The sequence below is a fragment of the Saimiri boliviensis genome, chromosome 1 (genome assembly GCF_048565385.1).
Source record: "Saimiri boliviensis isolate mSaiBol1 chromosome 1, mSaiBol1.pri, whole genome shotgun sequence".
NCBI classification, from domain to species: Eukaryota; Metazoa; Chordata; class Mammalia; order Primates; family Cebidae; genus Saimiri; species Saimiri boliviensis.
This window is the reverse complement of record NC_133449.1, coordinates 160,700,908-160,718,516: the sequence shown is the minus strand read 5'-3', so window position 1 is coordinate 160,718,516 and position 17,609 is coordinate 160,700,908. Positions and strand designations below refer to the sequence as shown.

The window sequence follows — 17,609 nt, the reverse complement described above, 5'->3', positions numbered from 1 at the left end:
GGGAGGAGGTTGAAATGACGGAAGCGAAATGGGGCACAGTGTAATACAATGAAATTTTAAACTAAGTTGGCAAACTGAAATTTACTCAGTGATTGCGGTGACTGACTTACAGGAAGCCACTAGCTGGAGGGAACCCAGGTAACTGAAACACCAAGACCTGGATTCAGCTGGTCTCCTTACCTGCCTCTACCCACTTCCCCATTCCGTGCTTCCCTCAGCGGATCGCCCATAAGCTGAGAGTTCTTACCGTATGTGGGGGATGCCAACCCCACCTTGAAGAATCTTATAGAGCTTGCTCTCGTACAGCAACTGGGGATGCCTGGCCTTCTGAGATTCTAGCTTCACTGCCACTTCCTGCAGGGGAAAGAGGGATGATGGCATCAACATCCCTACGGATTCAATGTCACTTAGGAAAGGAGGGAGAGACATGAGCAAAACTCCAAGTCGCGATTACAGGGAAAAAGCGAAAGACTGGAAAGAGAAAGCGCTCCGTAATCATAAAACGAGGCAACTAGCCTCAAAGGCCTCTTCAGGGGATAGTGACGAAATCCGTACCTCCTCTAAAGTGCAGAACAATGATTCATCCGGAAAAAAAAGAGGCAACCTCTGAACGTAATGAGACATTTTTAAGGAACTAGGCGATCGGAAACCGTTCTAATTGGAGTAAGAGGCCAGTAGAATTAAAAATAAAATAAAAAGCATGGGAATCACAGAAATAGGATTTTGCCCTTTCCACCTTAAAAAACGGTTAAAAAAAAAACAAAAACGGTTAGTCGAAACGGTTCGACTAAGGGACATTTATGGGACGTGTTTAACCAGCTGGGAACCTTCCCCAGCCTTTCTATCGGGTTCTTGATCCTTTTAGGGAAAAAGAGCGGAAGAGGTTCAAAAGCCAGGAAAACTCGCTCTCTGGGCTCCCTGACGAGTGCGTGCGGTGGGGAGAGGCCCGAGCACTTGAGGGGTGCGCGGTGGTGGGGGCAGGGGATGAGGAAATGCCCAGCGTTACCGTGAACCCTACCCCAGGTGATTACCTCGCCGTTGGTGATGTTGATCGCCAGATAGATGTCCCCGAAGGAGCCAGACCCGATCTTCCGTACCAGTTTGTATTTCCCTCCGACAATGAATTCGGCCTTGGAGCCGCTGCTGCTCGCCATCCCGAGAGACGAAGATGGAGGCTGGGGCCGAGCCCCGACACCTCTGAGGGGAAGACGGAGACCTCTCGAGCTCCTCCACCGGGCAAGGCTACGGAGGAAGGCGGCAGGAAACGGAACACAGAAGCCTTTACCGGCGTTCGGGGCCCAGAATCAGCCGAGGGGAACCTGATCGCCGCCGCTGATCACAGTCAGGTTTCTTTTTGCCAGGCCGCAGTCTGTGAAGGGCTTCTCGCGGCTACCAGGCTGGGCCACTTGTTTCCCGGCGGCCGCCGATGCCCCGCTTGAGCGGCGACGTCACGGGCAGAAAAAGGGGCGCGGTGAGCTAGGGCGGCTATACCACTGCCAGCACTGCCGCTGGCTCCGGCCCGGAGGGACCCCTGTCACTCCGCCGACGACGCCATCTTGTTACTCCAGCTCCAGCCAACACAAAATGCCCCCAGTCCCCGGGAGCCGCTTCTTCACGGCGCAGAGCACTCTGGGAAAGGGATCTGGGGCGCTCGCTCCGAAGGATCGGCAGCCACAGGGAGGGCGGAACCGGATCCGTGAGAGTCGCGGCCCACGCTCCAAGCGTCATGCCGTCACCGCCCAGCTGCGCATGAGCACTGTAACGCCTGCTGACTGCGCAGGCGTGCCGCGGCCGGTACTCTCCCCGCCCCAGGCTCTCTTCCACTTCCGGTCGGCGGCGGCTCAGCCGGTGCTACCTGTTACTCACCGCGGACCCGCCCGGTCTCTGGAAGGCTGAGTGGCCCCAGGCCCCGATGTCAGGGAGGAGTCACCTTCCCGTTTCCTAACAGAGGAAAGTTTCAGGCCTCCTTAGGAGTTGGGTATTGACCTTTGCTCTTTGTTTCAGGCGGTTTTTTTTTTTTTTTTTTTGAGACGGTGTTTGACTCTTGTTACCCAGGCTGGAGAGCAATGGCGCGATCTTGACTCACCGCAACCTCCACCTCCTGGGTTCAAGCAATTCTCCTGCCTCAGCCTCCCGAGTAGCTGGGATTACGGGCGCGCGCCACCATGCCCAGCTAATTTTTTTTTGTATTTTTAGTTGAGACAGGGTTTCACCGTTTTGACCAGGGTGGTCTCGATCTCTTGACCTCGTGATCCACCCGCCTCGGCCTCCCAGAGTGCTGGGATTATGGGCGTGAGCCACTGCGCCCGGCCTTTTTCAGGAGGTTTTTCACCTTTGATCTTTCTTCTGGCCGCTCCCCCGACCGGGCGTATTGCAACCAAGTTTCTGTTTGGAAAGAGGCTGTCGCCTCTGGTGGAGAGTAGGAAAGCAGCCCGCGTATCGGGCTGATGGAATCGTTCAGGGCTCTCGGTTGTAGCAGATTACCCTTCATAAATAGAATTGTCTTCTCTACTGCGGAGTATTAGAGACCCTCCTTCCTCAGGAGGGGAAAAAAGAAGCCGGAATCCTCCTGCCGTCCTATGCCTTTGCTTTATTGCTCCACTACCACATTTGATCTTCATAGGAAAACCGGGTATCTTGCCATAATGAAGATTAGTGATAGGTAGAATCAACAGAAAATTAACAAGAGTGAAAAAACTGTTCTAGCCCTCCTCCCAATCCCACACACACAAAAAGAATCATACCTTGGTCATATCGAAAACCTCAATATGAGTTATTTGCAGCACTGTTTTCAATAGCAAAGACCTGGAACCAACCCAAATGCCCATAGATAATAGACTGGACAGGGAAAATGTGGTACATATACACCATGGAATATTATGCAGCCATCAAAAACGATGAGTTCGTGTCCTTTGTAGGGACCTGGATGAACCTGGAAACCATCATTCTCAGCAAACTGACACAAGAGCAGAAAATCAAACACCGCATGTTCTCACTCATTGTTGAGCAATGAGAACACATGGGCACAGGGAGGGGAGCACTACACATTGGGATCTGTTGGGGGAAAATGGGGGAAGGACGGGGGCGTGGGGAAGAGATAGGCTTGGGAGAAATGCCAGATATAGGTGAAGGGGAGGAAGGCAGCAAATCACACTGCCATGTGTGTACCTATGCAACAATCTTGCATGTTCTTCACGTGTACCCCCAAACCTAAAATGCAATAAAAAATAAAAATAAAAAAAAGAATCGTTGTGAGAAAAAATGAGTTGTTATTTTAGTGTGCACTATAGTTTCATATTATAATAAATATAACATCAACATTAATAAATACAGCATTACAGCACTGAAAAAAAAAAATGTGCAGTTGGACCAGGTGTGGTGGCTTACACCTCTAATCCCAGCACTTTGGGAAAATGTCTGTTTTATGACATAGCTAACAAGACACATTTGTTGCCTATTAGTGAAGCGATTGAGTGCTACAGTTACTGTATATTTAGATTCAGCGGAAGCAAGTTGCAGGGGCCGGGGTGAGGAGAATGAGCCTGTTTTTCAGTTATGGATAGTGATGCCATTTCTTTATATATATATATATAAAGATGGGGTTTCACCATGATGGCCAGGGTGGAGTTCGGTGGCACAATCTTCGCTCACTCCAACCTCTGCCTCCCATGTTCAAGCGATTCTCCTGCCTCACCTCCCTAGTAGCTGGGACTACAGGTGTGCACCACCATGCCTAGCTAATTTTTGTATTTTTAGTAGAGACAGGGTTTCCCTATGTTGGCCAGGCTGGTCTCGAACTCCTGACCTCGTGATCCGCCCACCTTGGCTTCCCAAAGTTCAGGGATTACAGAGGTGAGCCACCGCGCCTGGCTGATTTTTATTTGATTTTGTTTTGTTTTGTTTTATTTATTTATTGGAGATGGAGTCTCGCTCTTGTCGCCCAGGCTGGTGTACAGTGGCACAATCTTGGCTCACTGCAATGTCCATCTCCTGGGTTCTCCTGCCTCAGCTCCTGAGTAGCTAGGATTACAGGTGCCTGCCACCACATCCGGCTAATTATTATGTTTTTAGTAGAGATGGGATTTTGCCATGTTGGCCAGGCTGGTCTTGAACTCCCGACTTCAGGTGATCCACCCGCCTTGGCCTCCCAAAGTGCTGGGATTATAGGCGTGAGCCATGGCACCTGGCCTTATTCTTTTTTTTTTTTTTTTTTTTCACTTTTAGAAATAGAGATAGGAGGCCGGGCGCGGTGGCTCAAGCCTGTAATCCCAGCACTTTGGGAGGCTGAGGCGGGTGGATCACAAAGTTGAGAGATCGAGACCATCCTGGTCAACATGGTGAAACCCCGTCTCTACTAAAAATACAAAAAATTAGCTGGGCCTGGTGGCACATGCCTGTAATCCCAGCTACTCAGGAGGCTGAGGCAGGAGAATTACTTGAACCCAGGAGGCGGAGGTTGCGGTGAGCCGAGATCGTGCCATTGCACTCCAGCCTGGGTAACGAGCGAAACTGCCTAAAAAAAAAAAAAAAAAAAAATATATATACATATATATATATATATATATATATATATGTATGTATTTTTACATATATTTTTAAACATCATTGGGTAGTCATATATATATATATATATATATCTCAATCAAGATAGTTGCAGGTGGGCAAAAAATATTTACATATGCATAAAATATTTACTGTTTTTTTCTTATAAATGTGACATGTGAAACATTTAGAAAATTTAGTTAAATCGGAAACAAACAAAAATCTCATAGATAATTACCAAATATTAACATTTTGCTGTATACATGTCCAGGGTTTTGTTTTTCTGTGCATATGTATATATGTGTATGTGTATCAGTATATCTGCATATCACCCCACTGCATTCTAGCCTGGTTGACAGAGAAAGACCCTGTTCTAAAAAATGTATGTACGTATTTTATTTTTTGTTTCTTAAAATTTGCAAAAACTAGTCATGGTGCATATTTTGTTCTGAGATCTGTTTTTTATGTGATGGTTTGTTGGAGACCTTTTTCCATATAATTTTCTAAAATATATATATATATATATATATATTTTTTTTTTTTTTTTTTTTTTTTTTTTGAGACGGAGTTTCGATCTTGTTACCCAGGCTGGAGTGCAATGGCACGATCTCGGCTCACCGCAACCTCCGCCTCCTGGGCTCAGGCAATTCTCCTGCCTCAGCCTCCTAAGTAGCTGGGATTACAGGCACGCACCACCATGCCCAGCTAACTTTTTGTATTTTTAGTAGAGACGGGGTTTCACCTTGTTGACCAGGATGGTCTCGATCTCTCGACCTCGTGATCCACCCGCCTCGGCCTCCCAAAGTGCTGGGATTACAGGCTTGAGCCACCGCGTCCGGCCCATTTTTAATATCCATATGTTAAATATGAATTATATTGATGGAACAACAGCTAACCAATTCTAGTTGAGTATTCTGGTTGTTTCCAAACTTTTGCTAATGTAAACAAACTAATGCTATAATGAATATTCCTGCAGCTAAATCTTTGCTGGCATTTAAAATTAATTGATTAGGATATATTTCTACAAATGGCTACTCTTCTTAAAATTTCTTGTATCATAAACAACAATTTTCAGTTGTGTTTTGATATAGTTTGTGGTGATTAAACCCATATTTGTGGACAATCAATCTTTCCCCTTAAACTTATCTTTATAGACTTAAAAGAGATAGTTAGAGCCGGGCGCGGTGGCTCAAGCCTGTAATCCCAGCACTTTGGGAGGCTGAGGTGGGTGGATCACGAGGTCAAGAGATCGAGACCATCCTGGTCAACATGGTGAAACCCCGTCTCTACTAAAAATACAAAAAATTAGCTGGGCATGGTGGCACGTGCCTGTAATCCCAGCTACTCAGGAAGCTGAGGCAGGAGAATTGCCTGAGCCCAGGAGGCGGAGGTTGCGGTGAGCCGAGATCGCGCCATTGCACTCCAGCCTGGGTAACAAGAGCGAAACTCCGTCTCAAAAAAAAAAAAAAAAAAAAAAAAAAAAAAGAGATGGTTAGTTTTTTTTTTTTTTCTAACCAGTATGTTGCCCAAAAACTCAATAAATTAATTGTGCAATTCCTCTTTTCTCTCTTCCCTGAATTTCAAAATCTCAAGAATTTTGCAAGCATGTTGTTTGCAAGGATGTGTTTATGCTATTGAAAATGTATTTTTTTTTTTTTGCTTCCCCCACCCCCTGAAAATGTCTGTTTTATGACATAGCTAACAAGACACATTTGTTGCCTGTTAGTGAAGCGATTGAGTCCTACAGTTAGATTCAGTGGAAGCAAGTCGCAGGGGCCCGGGTGAGGAGAATGAGTTTCCTGGAAAAGAGACTAGATGTCCTCAGAATCAAAACTACAGTGAACCAAGTGTGAGAAAAAGTAATTTCATGTGTTTTTTGTTTTTGTTTTTGGGACAGAGTTTCACTATTGTTGCTCAGGCTAGAGTGCAATGGCGTGATCTTGGCTCACTGCAACTTCTGCCTCTCAGGTTCAAGTGATTGTACTGCCTCAGCCTCCCAAGTAGCTGGGATTACAGGCATGCGCCACCATGCCTGGCTAATTTTGTATTTTTAGTAGAGATGGGAGTTCACCCTTTGGCAGGACTGGTCTCGAACTCCTGACCTCAGGTGACCCACCTCCTTGGGCCTCCCAAAGTGCTGGGATTACAGGCCACTATGCCTGGCCTCTTTATGGATTTAAATCTCCCACATTTTGCAAAAACTCAAGTATTCCCACAGAAATTCATTCATTCTTTCTTTCTTTTCTTTCTTTTTATTTTCTCTTTCTTTCTTTCCTTCCTTCTTTCTTTGCCTTCTTGCCTTCCTTATTTCCTCATTGCTTCCTTTAATTCCTTCTTTTTCTTTCTTTCTTTTCTTTCCTTCTTTCTTTCTTTCCCTCTCTCTTTCTTTCTTTCTTCCTCTCTCTCTCTCTCTCTCTCTTTCTCTTTCTTTCTCTTTCTTTCTTAGATGGAGTCTCACTCTGTTGCCCAGGCTACAGTGCAGTGGAGCTATCTCAGCTCACTGTAAACTCCGCCTCCCAGGTTCAAGAGATTCTCCTGCCTCAGCCTCCTGAATAGCTGGGATTGCAGGTGCCTAGCTAATTTTTGTATTTTTTTTTTTTTTTTTTTTGAGTCAGAGTTTCACTCTTGTTGCCCAGGCCGGAGTGCAATGGTGCATTCTCCGCTCACTGCAACCTCCGCCTCCTGGGTTCAAGCAATTCTCCTGTCTCAGCCTCCCAAGTAGCTGGGATTATAGGCATGTGCCACCACGAACAGCTAATTTTTTTTTTTTTTTTTTTTTGTATTTTTAGTAGAGATGGGGTTTCACCATGTTGGCTAGGATGGTCTTCATCGCTTGACCTTCCATCCACCTTGGCCTCCCAAAGTGTTGAGATTACAGGCGTGAGCCACCACGCCCGGCCTAATTTTTGTATTTTTAGTAGAGATGGGGGTTTCACCATCTTGGCCAGGATGATCTCTAACTCCTGACCTCATGATCCACCCATCTCAGCCTCCAAAAGTGCTGGGATTACAGGTGTGGGCCACCGTGCCTGGCTGTAAATGTGTATTCTCATTAAAAAAAATATGCAAGGTATTACAGATAGGGAAAAATTCAATTTGTCACTCTTCCAAAATGAAATTCACCCAGACCTTACCACAGACATCTTTTAAATGCTTGAGTTAGGCATCTCTGTGTAGTGTACGCTGCAAATAAAAAAATGTCCTTTTCAGCCTATGTGAGTAAAACACGACATCTACTTTTGACCAAGCTTTCCAAACTTTTAAGAGCCCATGAAAACAAAACTATAAGAGTGGAAATGTATTTTATTCTTTGTGTGTGTGTGTGTGTGTGTGTGTGCGCGCGCGTGTGCCAGGGTCTCACTCTATCACTCAGGCTGGAGTGTAGTGGCATGGTCACAGCTCACTGCAACCTCCACCTCCCAGAGTCAGACAATCCTTCCGTGACATGGTAATTGCCCCATAAACTGCATGCCTCGACCATACCTCAGCTTTCCGTTGAAACCCCAATGTGACAGGCAAGCAGTCCAAACCAATGCCATTTTGGCCCCTGCGCCATTTTAAGAAAAACTAAGACTCAGATAATGTGCAAACTCATGATTTTCTTCACTTCTGTGAACCACTTAAGTAACAATCGGAATGTCCAAAGCCCCTCTCCCTCACCCCTGCCCAGGAGGTGGTTTATGGGCATAAAATGTCTTGGCACCCTCATTTTGGGGCCGTGGGTTAGAGAGACGCGAGTCCTCTGTGGCTTCGAGGCTGCCAGCAATAAAAACCCTGTAATTTGGCCTAGTCTTTGTCTCAGTGGTGGTTTCGAGTTTGCTTGGTTACAACACTTCACCTCAGCCTCCCAAGTAGCTGGGATTCTCCTGCCTCAGCCTCCAGGGTAGCTGGTGTTAAAACTCAAGCTCTGAATGAAGAGACCCCCAAACAGACTCTGTGTGAGCAACATGGCTGTTTATTCACCTGGGTGCAGTTGGGCTGAGGCCAAAAAGAGCATCAGCAAACGACAGTGGGATAGGACTTGGTTTTATAGGTTGTGGGGGAGGCAGTGGAAAGTTACAAAAGTTAAGTATAAGGCAGTTTTTGCAAGCAGGAAGGGGGTTGCAGGTTTGTAAGCTGGGAGGGCATCGTAGGGTGTGGAGTCACAAGGTTGGCCAAGCTGGGAGGGGGTTGTAGGATGTGGTGTCACAAGGTTGGCCAAGGTCAGTTACAAAGTCCAATGGCCTTGTCAATTGGGGCCAGAATAAGAAACAATAGAGAATGTCTCAGAGTTACGTAGGCGCTCCAGGGTTTGATCATTTCTTCCTCTTTTCATGATCTTACAGCCATTTCAGGTTTTCTAATTCTGGAAAGCCCTCCAGAGGTGTACATGTGGTTTGTGGGGGTGGCCATGTTGTCCATGGCACGGTCAGACTTTACAGGTGGGATTGCAGCTTTGTGCCACCACACCTGGCTGATTTTTGTAATTTTAGTAGAGATGGGGGTTTCTCCATGTTGGCCAGGCTGGTCTCGAACTCCTGACCTCAGATGATCTGCCCACCTCAGCCTTCCAAAGTGCTGGGATTACAGGCATGAACCACCACACCTGGCTGGCTATTTAATTCTTAAAAACGAGTTTGGAAAAGAAAAAAAGAAAAAAAAAAAACAAAACTATCTACAGGTGGACTTCCTTTAAAAAATGGAAAAAAGGGGCCGGGCACAGTGGCTCACACCTGTAATCCCAGCACTTTGGGAGGCTGAGGCGGGTGGATCACTAGGTCAAGAGATTGAGACCATCTTAGTCAATATGATGAAACCCCGTCTCTACTAAAAATACAAAAAATTAGCTGGGCATGGTGGCGCGTGCCTGTAATCCCAGCTACTCAGGAGGCTGAGGCAGGAGAATTGCCTGAACCCAGGAGGCAGAGGTTGCAGTGAGCTAAGATCGCGCCATTGCACTCTAGCCTGGGTAACATGAGCGAAACTCCGTCTCAAAAAAAAAAAAAAAAAAAAAAAAGAAAGGAAAAAAGAAAAAAAAAAAAGCTAGTTTGGAGTGGAAGAAGAGAAACCAAACGGGGGCCAGGCACAGTGGCTCACACCTGTAATCCCAGCACTTTGGGAGACCAAGGCGGGCAGATCACGAGGTCAGGAGAACGAGACCAGCCTGGCCAACATAGTGAAACCCTGTCTCTACTGAAAATACAAAAATTAGCCTGGCATGGTGGTGCATGCCTGTAGTCCCAGCTACTCAGGAGGCTGGGCAGGAGAATTGCCTGAACTTGGGAAGCAGAGGTTGTGAGTTGAAATCACACCACTGCATTGCAGCCTGGGCAACAGAGTGAAGCGCCATCTCAAAAAAAAAAAAAAAAAGAGAGAGAAACCAAATTTTCCTTTTAGTTGCATATTTAAAGGACAGGTTAAATGATGTAAGAAAATGATGCCGGGCGTGGTGGCTCACACCTGTAATCCAAGCACTTTGGGAGGCTGAGGTGGGCAGGTCACCTGAGGTCAGGAGTTTTGAGACCAGCCTGGCCAACATAGTGAAACCCCAACTCAAAAAAAAAAGAAAAAAGAAAAAAGAAAAGAAAAGAAAATGTTATCCTGACCTTCATCAGAAAACCTAAATTTATTTGTCACTCTACCTTAAATATTTTCCTGGCCTTCAGTGTTGTAATCTTTTAAAAAAGAAGTCAGATTTTAGGATTGCTTTGAAAATAATTTGCTATTGGCTGGGTGCGGTGGCCCATGTCTGTATTCCCAGGCGGATGACTTGAGCTCAGTAGTTTGAGACCAGCCTGGGCAATATGGTAAAACCCTATCTGTACTTTCAAAGAAATTAAAAATACAAATAAAAATAAAACTGTGCTATTTACCGAAAATGACTGCTATATTTTGAAGTAGAAGGAAGAAACTAACCTACTCTTTTTCTTTTACAGCTTCTTACGGTTCAGATAAAATGTAAAATTCTTACAGGCAGATCTTGACTTGTGCTCTTTAATACTTAAATGTTAGGAAAATCAGATTCTCTAACTGTGAAATATAGCAATTGGTAGGTAGTTAGAAATTAGAAGATACTCAGGCCGGGCGCGGTGGCTTACGCCTGTAATCCCAGCACTTGGGGAGGCTGGGGCAGGCGGATCACGAGGTCAGGAATTCCAGACCAGCCTGGCCAATATAACGAAACCCTGTCTCTACTAAAAATGTGAAAATTAGCTGGGGTGGTGGTGTGCACCTGTAATCCCAGCTACTCGGGAGACTGAGGCAGGAGAATTGCTTGAACCTGGGAGGTAGAGGTTGCAGTGAGCCAAGATCGTGCCAGTGCACTCCAGCCTGAGCAACAGAGTGAGATTCCATCTCAAAAAAAAAAAAAAAAGAGACCAGGCAAGGTGGCTCATGCCCAGCCCTTTGGGAGGCTGAGGTGGGTGGATCACTTGAGATCAGGAGTTCGAGATCTGCCTGGCCAACATGGTGAAACCCCGTCTCTATTTCTATTTAATAAAAAAGAAAGAAATTAGAAGATACTCCCAAATTAGAAGAAATTAGAGGCTGGGCAAGGTGGCTCAGGCCTGTAATCCTAGCACTTTGGGAGGACAGGGTAGGAGGATTGCTAGAGCTCAGGAGTTTGAGATGGGCCTGGACAACTTAGTGAGATCCCATATCTATTAAAAAGGAAGAAGGAGAAGGAGAACAAGGGATTGGGAAGTAGCTTTCTTTCTAAAATATTTAAGAAAGGCAATAATTATACCTTAGTTTTCAGTACAGCTTTCCCTGAGGGTGGGGGAGGGGCGTTACTTACATGACCTCTGTAAATCTCTTTTAGTCTGAAAAGTCCTTGCATAGATTTTCATAAAGGGAAAACACAAAATGACTTTTACTCTTCAATATAGTCTTATTCTTGGCAAGAAGTTACTGTGAAATAATGCCTGAGGCTTTAACTCATTTGTCTGCAACGAACACTTTGCAGTGTAATATATACAGTGCCAGAGATACGTCCTGACAGGGAGGAAATTCAAGTCATCAATGTTCCAGCTACTCATGGAAAACGTTACTGATAAGGCCAAGACTTGAGAAGCACAAAAAAAGACTAAATGCTGCATTTCACCTGCGTTTCCTATCCCACTCCCATTATCTTATTCTATTCAGTCTGTCCTGGCAATATTTAGATAATCAAATTGTGTTTTAAATTTTCTATTTTAATCACAACCACCATTAATTCCTGGAAATGTGCTGTCATATGTGGCATTTTGAAATATTTGTGATAGCTATTTTACTTGGAAGGATTTTACAGTATTTTGGAGTTTCTGCGATTCTATGTCCCTTTCTTTTCTCAGCCCCTGTTCTCTTCCTCTGCATTGTTCATTAGCAAGGACATGAAACTGTGCTCCTCGTGACTCATTATTACTCACTATAGTAATCTAACTCTCCTTTGTGAGACTAAATTTGGAAGATGCTTGAGTTGCCATTCCTGAGGAGAGCTGGTCCTAAAAACACATCCTGTTAACTCTTAACTCTCCATGCTAATTCCAGGAAGCACTGATACTTATCTCAGAAAATGAGCTAACTGCTCCATTTCATCCTGGCTAAGCCCAACACCATGGCAAAAAGACTTTCTGCAGTGAACAAAGCCAGAGCCCTGAGTAGGCAAAATAAGAACTTTGGGTAAAAAAAGAACTCTGGGTTTTAGGGCCCTAATCCATAAAGCATAAAAAGTCAATTTGTATTTGTGTGGCCCTGTATAGTTGATAGAGTATTTTGTGATGCACTAACTTGCGCTTTTCCTGGCCAGTGTAAGAGTTAGGTAACAGTAGCTATTGTTGCATCCATCGTATGTGTGAGGAAGCTGCCGCTTACCCAAGAATAGCAGCTTTTGAGAAGAATTCCTTACATTCTACACCACTGTTCTATGATGTATGCCTGTTAACTTTCACAGGGAATATGCCCTGTCCTGAGCTTATTGCCTGTTCTAGATCTGAATGGGGAGTAAAGTAGCAGGGACTACCTAAGTAGGCCTACATTGGACTTAAATCATCCCCCTCCCCGCTTGGCTCGTTTATCCAGTGTATCTGCAGCTCAGTGAATCTCAATTCACCTCTTGGTGTCCTGTCAGGGTCTGATTTCCAGCTGTGCCTGAACTCCCACAGTTTTGAGAGCCAGAACTCATCTTCATCATGTCTGAATCTCAAATCTAGTAGTTCCTGGTGTGCTCTCTGGTTCCTTGGTCCAGCTATCTGATCCCAGTTACTCACCTCTGTCTCCCTGTCCCCGCCAGCCATCCTTTCTAGACAATGCTGCTTATCCTGCCCCATCAGTCCTTATTTCTTCTGCCTTTCCCGGTCGGATTCTAAAGCTAACCGACCTATTTAAACCTTAGCTACCTACCAGCCTTTCCACACCCTTCTTGCTTCCTGTCAGACTCCGAACCTGATCTGAGATCCTAAATCTTGCTTCTTCGTGTGTGTTCTGTAGGCCAGGCAAATGGTAGACATTCTACTTACCTTCTAGCCCGCTCTAACCTGTGTGGACGTTATGTTTTGATGATTAGAATTTCAAATTCCATCATCCTTCTTAGCCTATGTTTTTTTTTGGTCCTACGCTGTATCATTGATTGCTATAGCTTCTGCCCTAGTTGATGTAGGATATGTGAGAGCACTTTGTTTAGGCCGTAAACCTCTTAGAAATATACCCTGCTGCTGTCATTATTAGGCAATTCAAGCCAAAGGTGACTTTCTCTAACCTTTTCCTGGGGGAGGGAGACAAGCTTTCAGCTGAAATAGAAATTTCACAATTATTGTCCAAAGCCAAAAATAAAGTGTAACAAATATGACACTACTACTTCTGATATCTTCATGTAGAAGATTTCTTTTCTTTTTTTTTTTTTTTTTTGAGACAGAGTTTCACTCTTGTTACCCAGGCTGGAGTGCAATGGCGCGATCTCGGCTCATCGCAACCTCCGCCTCCCGGGTTCAGGCAATTCTCCTGCCTCAGCCTCCTGAGTAGCTGGGATTACAGGCACGCACCACCATGCCCAGCTAATTTTTTGTATTTTTAGTAGAGACGGGGTTTCACCAAGTTGACCAGGATTGTCTCGATCTCTTGACCTCGTGATCCACCCGCCTCGGCCTCCCAAAGTGCTGGGATTACAGGCTTGAGCCACCGTGCCCGGCCTTTTTTTTTTTTTTTTTTTTTTGAGACGGAGTTTCGCTCTTGTTACCCAGGCTGGAGTGCAATGGCGTGATCTCGGCTCACCGCAACCTCCGCCTCCCAGGTTCAGGCAATTCTCCTGCCTCAGCCTCCTGAGTAGCTGGGATTACAGGCACGTGCCACCATGCCCAGCTAATTTTTTGTATTTTTAGTAGAGACGGGGTTTCACCATGTTGACCAGGATGGTCTCGATCTCTCGACCTCGTGATCCACCCGCCTCGGCCTCCCAAAGTGCTGGGATTACAGGCTTGAGCCACCACGCCCAGCCAGAACCTTTCTTTTAATCAACGTGAAGATACTGAGTTTGAGTTTTCATCTACCCTGACTGATTTTTCCCACGCATAGGTAATAATTGCTTTAAAGTTTTTGTTGTTGTTGTTGTTGTTTTAATAAAGATGGGGTTTTACCGTGTTGGTCAGGCTGGTCTTGAACTCCCGACCTCAGGTAATCCGCCCGCCTTTGCCTCCAAAGTGCTTGGTTTACAGGCGTGAGCCACCAAGCCTGGCCTTTTGTTTTGTTTTGAGACAGAGTCTCACTCTGTCAGCCAGGCTGGAGTGCAGTGGTGGGATCTTGGCTCACTGCAGCCCCCTCTGCCTCCTGGATTCAAGCAATTTTCATGCCTCAGCCTCCTGAATAGCTGGAATTACAGGCATGCACTAACACTCCTGGCTAATTTTTGTATTTCTAGTAGAGACAGACAGGGTTTCACCGTGTTGACCAGGCTGGTCTCAAATCCCTGGACTCAAGCAATCCATCTGCCTCAGCTTCCCAAATATTAAATATTATAAATATTAAAACTGCTTTAATATTTATACAGTGCTTTATACAATATTAGTCTTACCTATGTTAACTTATGTCATAAAAAATTTATTGGGAAAATAATTGCATTGTTTTAAATTTTAGATAGGGCGACTTAAGTCCAGAAATCTTACTTAACTTGCCCAAAGGCAGTAAATGAGTCAGCGATGCATCTTGAACTTGAACTCAAATTTTTCTTACTCCAAAGAACCTGCTTTTTTATTTCTACAGTCCATGCATCTCAGGACTGCAAAATACCCTGGGAAGGAAACTGCTTGTCTCTTCAAGATTAAGGAAGGATAAAAAAACAGACATCCTCCGCCGCCTGGCACGGTGGCTCACACCTGTAATCCCAACACTTTGGGAGGCCGAGGCAGGTGGATCACCTGAGGTTGGGGGTTCGAGACCAGCCTGACCAACATGGAGAAATCCCGTCTGTATTAAAAATACAAAATTAGCCAGGCTTGGTGGCACATGCCTGTCATCCCAGCTACTCGGGAGGCTGAGGCAGGAGAATTGTTTGAACCCGGGAGGTGGAGGTTGCAATGAGCCAAGATCGCACTCCAGCCTGGGGAACTAGAGCGAAACTTCGTCTCAAAAACAAAAAACAAAAAACAAGCCAGATCTTAATAGATCCCATAGTATAGCACAGCAAGGTGTGTTTGGGGACCCATGACACATCATGATCTTAATGAATATACAATGCTGCCATCTTGAGGATATGATCAGTAATTGTTACTCTAGCCAGCTTTCCTTGGCCTAGCATCATGCACAGCCAGAAAGCTTCATCTGGACAGCCAAATGTTAAATACCCAGGAACTGGGTGCAGTCAAGGAGGCCAAAATAGCATTTGAAGAGCTAGGCAAGTGTTAGGGGATTGAGCAGAACTGTGGTGCTTTCAGAACAAGGTAAATGAAAAGAACCATATTGGGGCACATCAAATCATGTATACGGGATAAGAACGGGGCCTTTTATGTACTCCCAAAGCATCCTATTCTTCCTTCCAGTATAGTGCCATCTCACTGTATTACAATTGCTGTAAACCGATTTCCCCAGTGGACCGGTGAGCCATGACAGCAGAGAATAAGTCCTGTTAGATCTGCATTGTGTCCTCAGCATTAGCACACTGAGTAATAAGTATTTAGTAAATATTTTATGGCATAATGAGTGACAGGCATAGACAGTGGAGGACAAAGTCAAAATCATGGTAGAGGCCGGGCGCGGTGGCTCAAGCCTGTAATCCCAGCACTTTGGGAGGCCGAGGCGGGTGGATCACGAGGTCAAGAGATCGAGACCATCCTGGTCAACATGGTGAAACCCCATCTCTACTAAAAATACAAAAAATTGGCTGGGCATGGTGGTGCGTGCCTGTAATCCCAGCTACTCAGGAGGCTGAGGCAGGAGAATTGCCTGAACCCAGGAGGTGGAGGTTGCGGTGAGCTGAGATCGCGCCATTGCACTCCAGCCTGGGTAACAAGAGCGAAACTCCGTCTCAAAAAAAAAAAAAAAAAAAAAAAAAAAAAAAAAAAAAATCATGGTAGAGCCAGTTTTCCAGATTCCCAGGTCAGTGCTACTATAGACCATACAATATATATTTATGAATGACAAAAGCATACTGGCTACCAAGAGACACTGAAATATTCCTAGCCTTTTAGGCGGCCACCAGCAATGGTAGCCACGAGGCATGTCTCTGAGACTATAAGCACTGGGCTTATTTATTAAATACCACTTTGGACCAGTCACTGTGCTAAGTGCCAGTACTGCAATGAAGAACAAAAAAGAGATAGCCCTGGGTGTTAGGAGGTTTACAGCCTAGAGCTAGACTGTATTACTGATCAGATAGGGCCTTTCATTGTCATCATGACTTGGTGAGGACATCCGATTCCAAGATCTGGTCTTAGCTTTATAATGTCAGAAACTTTTTTTTTTTTTTTTTTTTTAAGAGACTGGATTTCACCATATTGACCAGGCTGCTCTCAAATTGCTGACTTCAGGTGATTCACCCCCCTCGGTCTCCAAAAGTGCTGGGATTACAGGGATGAGCCAGTGCGCCCAGCTTTTTTTTTTTTTTTTTTTTTTTTGAGTCAGAGTTTCACTCTTATTGCCCAGGCTGGAGTGCAATGACGTGATCTTGGCTCACTGCAACCTCTGCCTCCCAGGTATTAGCAATTTTCCTGTCTCAGCCTCCCAGATAGCTCAGATTACAGGCATGTGCCTCCACGCCTGGCTAGTTTTTTTTTGTATCTAGTAGAGATGGGTTTTCACCCATCTCTACTAGAGATGTTAATCAGGCTGGTCTCGTACTCCTGACCTCAAGTGATCTACCTGCCTCAGCCTCCCAAAGTGCTGGGATTACCGGCCTGTGCCACCATGCTCAGCCCAGAAACTGTATTTTATCTATGGTTTTGGAAGAAGTTTAAACTCATTAAACCTTCAAAAAACGCTGTGTAGGTCAGGCACGGTGGCTCATGCCTGTAATCCCAGTGGATCACCTGAGGTCAGGAGTTCAAGAACAGCCTGGTCAACATGGTAAAAACACTGTCTCTGCTAAAAATACACAAATTAGCTGGCCACAGTGGCAGATGCCTGTAATTCCAGCCACTTCGGAGGCTGAGGCAGGAGAATCACTTGAACCTGGAGGCGGAGGTTGCAGTGAGCCAAGATTGTGCCACTGCACTCTAGCCTGGGTAACAGAGCGAGACTCCGTCTCAAAAAGAAAAATGGGCCGGGCGCGGTGGCTCATGCCTGTAATCCCAGCACTTTGGGAGGCCGAGATGGGTGGATCACCTGAGGTCAGGAGTTTGAGACCAGCCTGGCCAATGCGGTGACACCCCATCTCTGTTAAAAAAAATAAAAAGAAAGAAAGAAAGAAAAACAAAAACGAACCAAACAAAAAACCCTATGTGGTGGGTATTATTACCTCAGATTTTTGTACCCACCTCACACAAGTGAGGAAACTAGGTACAAGGCAGGCTAGTTAACTTGTCCAAAGTTACAAAAGATAGTAAGTGGAGGAGCCAGGACAAGAAATTTCAAGTTTGCTGTTCTTCCATTGTGTGACAAGGACCAGTTTATTCACTGGCTAATGG

The 17,609-nt window shown here is 45.4% G+C and overlaps 1 protein-coding gene across 5 annotated transcripts in view; it reads right to left on the bottom strand.

The window, feature by feature from the left end:
• The window catches only part of CSNK1A1 (casein kinase 1 alpha 1), a 62,025-nt gene extending 60,419 nt beyond the window's left edge, over nucleotides 1-1,606 (bottom strand). For 3 of the 5 annotated variants that reach the window (XR_012512132.1, XM_039471392.2, XM_039471388.2), the window contains exons 1-2: nucleotides 1,032-1,606; nucleotides 248-354 (exon numbers count right to left, since the gene is read on the bottom strand). Coding sequence is in view for 4 of the 5 variants with exons in the window: in XM_039471392.2 (XP_039327326.1) it covers nucleotides 248-354; nucleotides 1,032-1,154 (230 nt within the window). In the remaining variant the exon portion in view is untranslated. The remainder of the gene's footprint in view (nucleotides 1-247; nucleotides 355-1,031) is intronic. The other 2 variants (XM_010344528.3, XM_010344529.3) reach the window with 2 other exon arrangements.
• Between the last annotated feature and the right edge of the window lie 16,003 nt (nucleotides 1,607-17,609).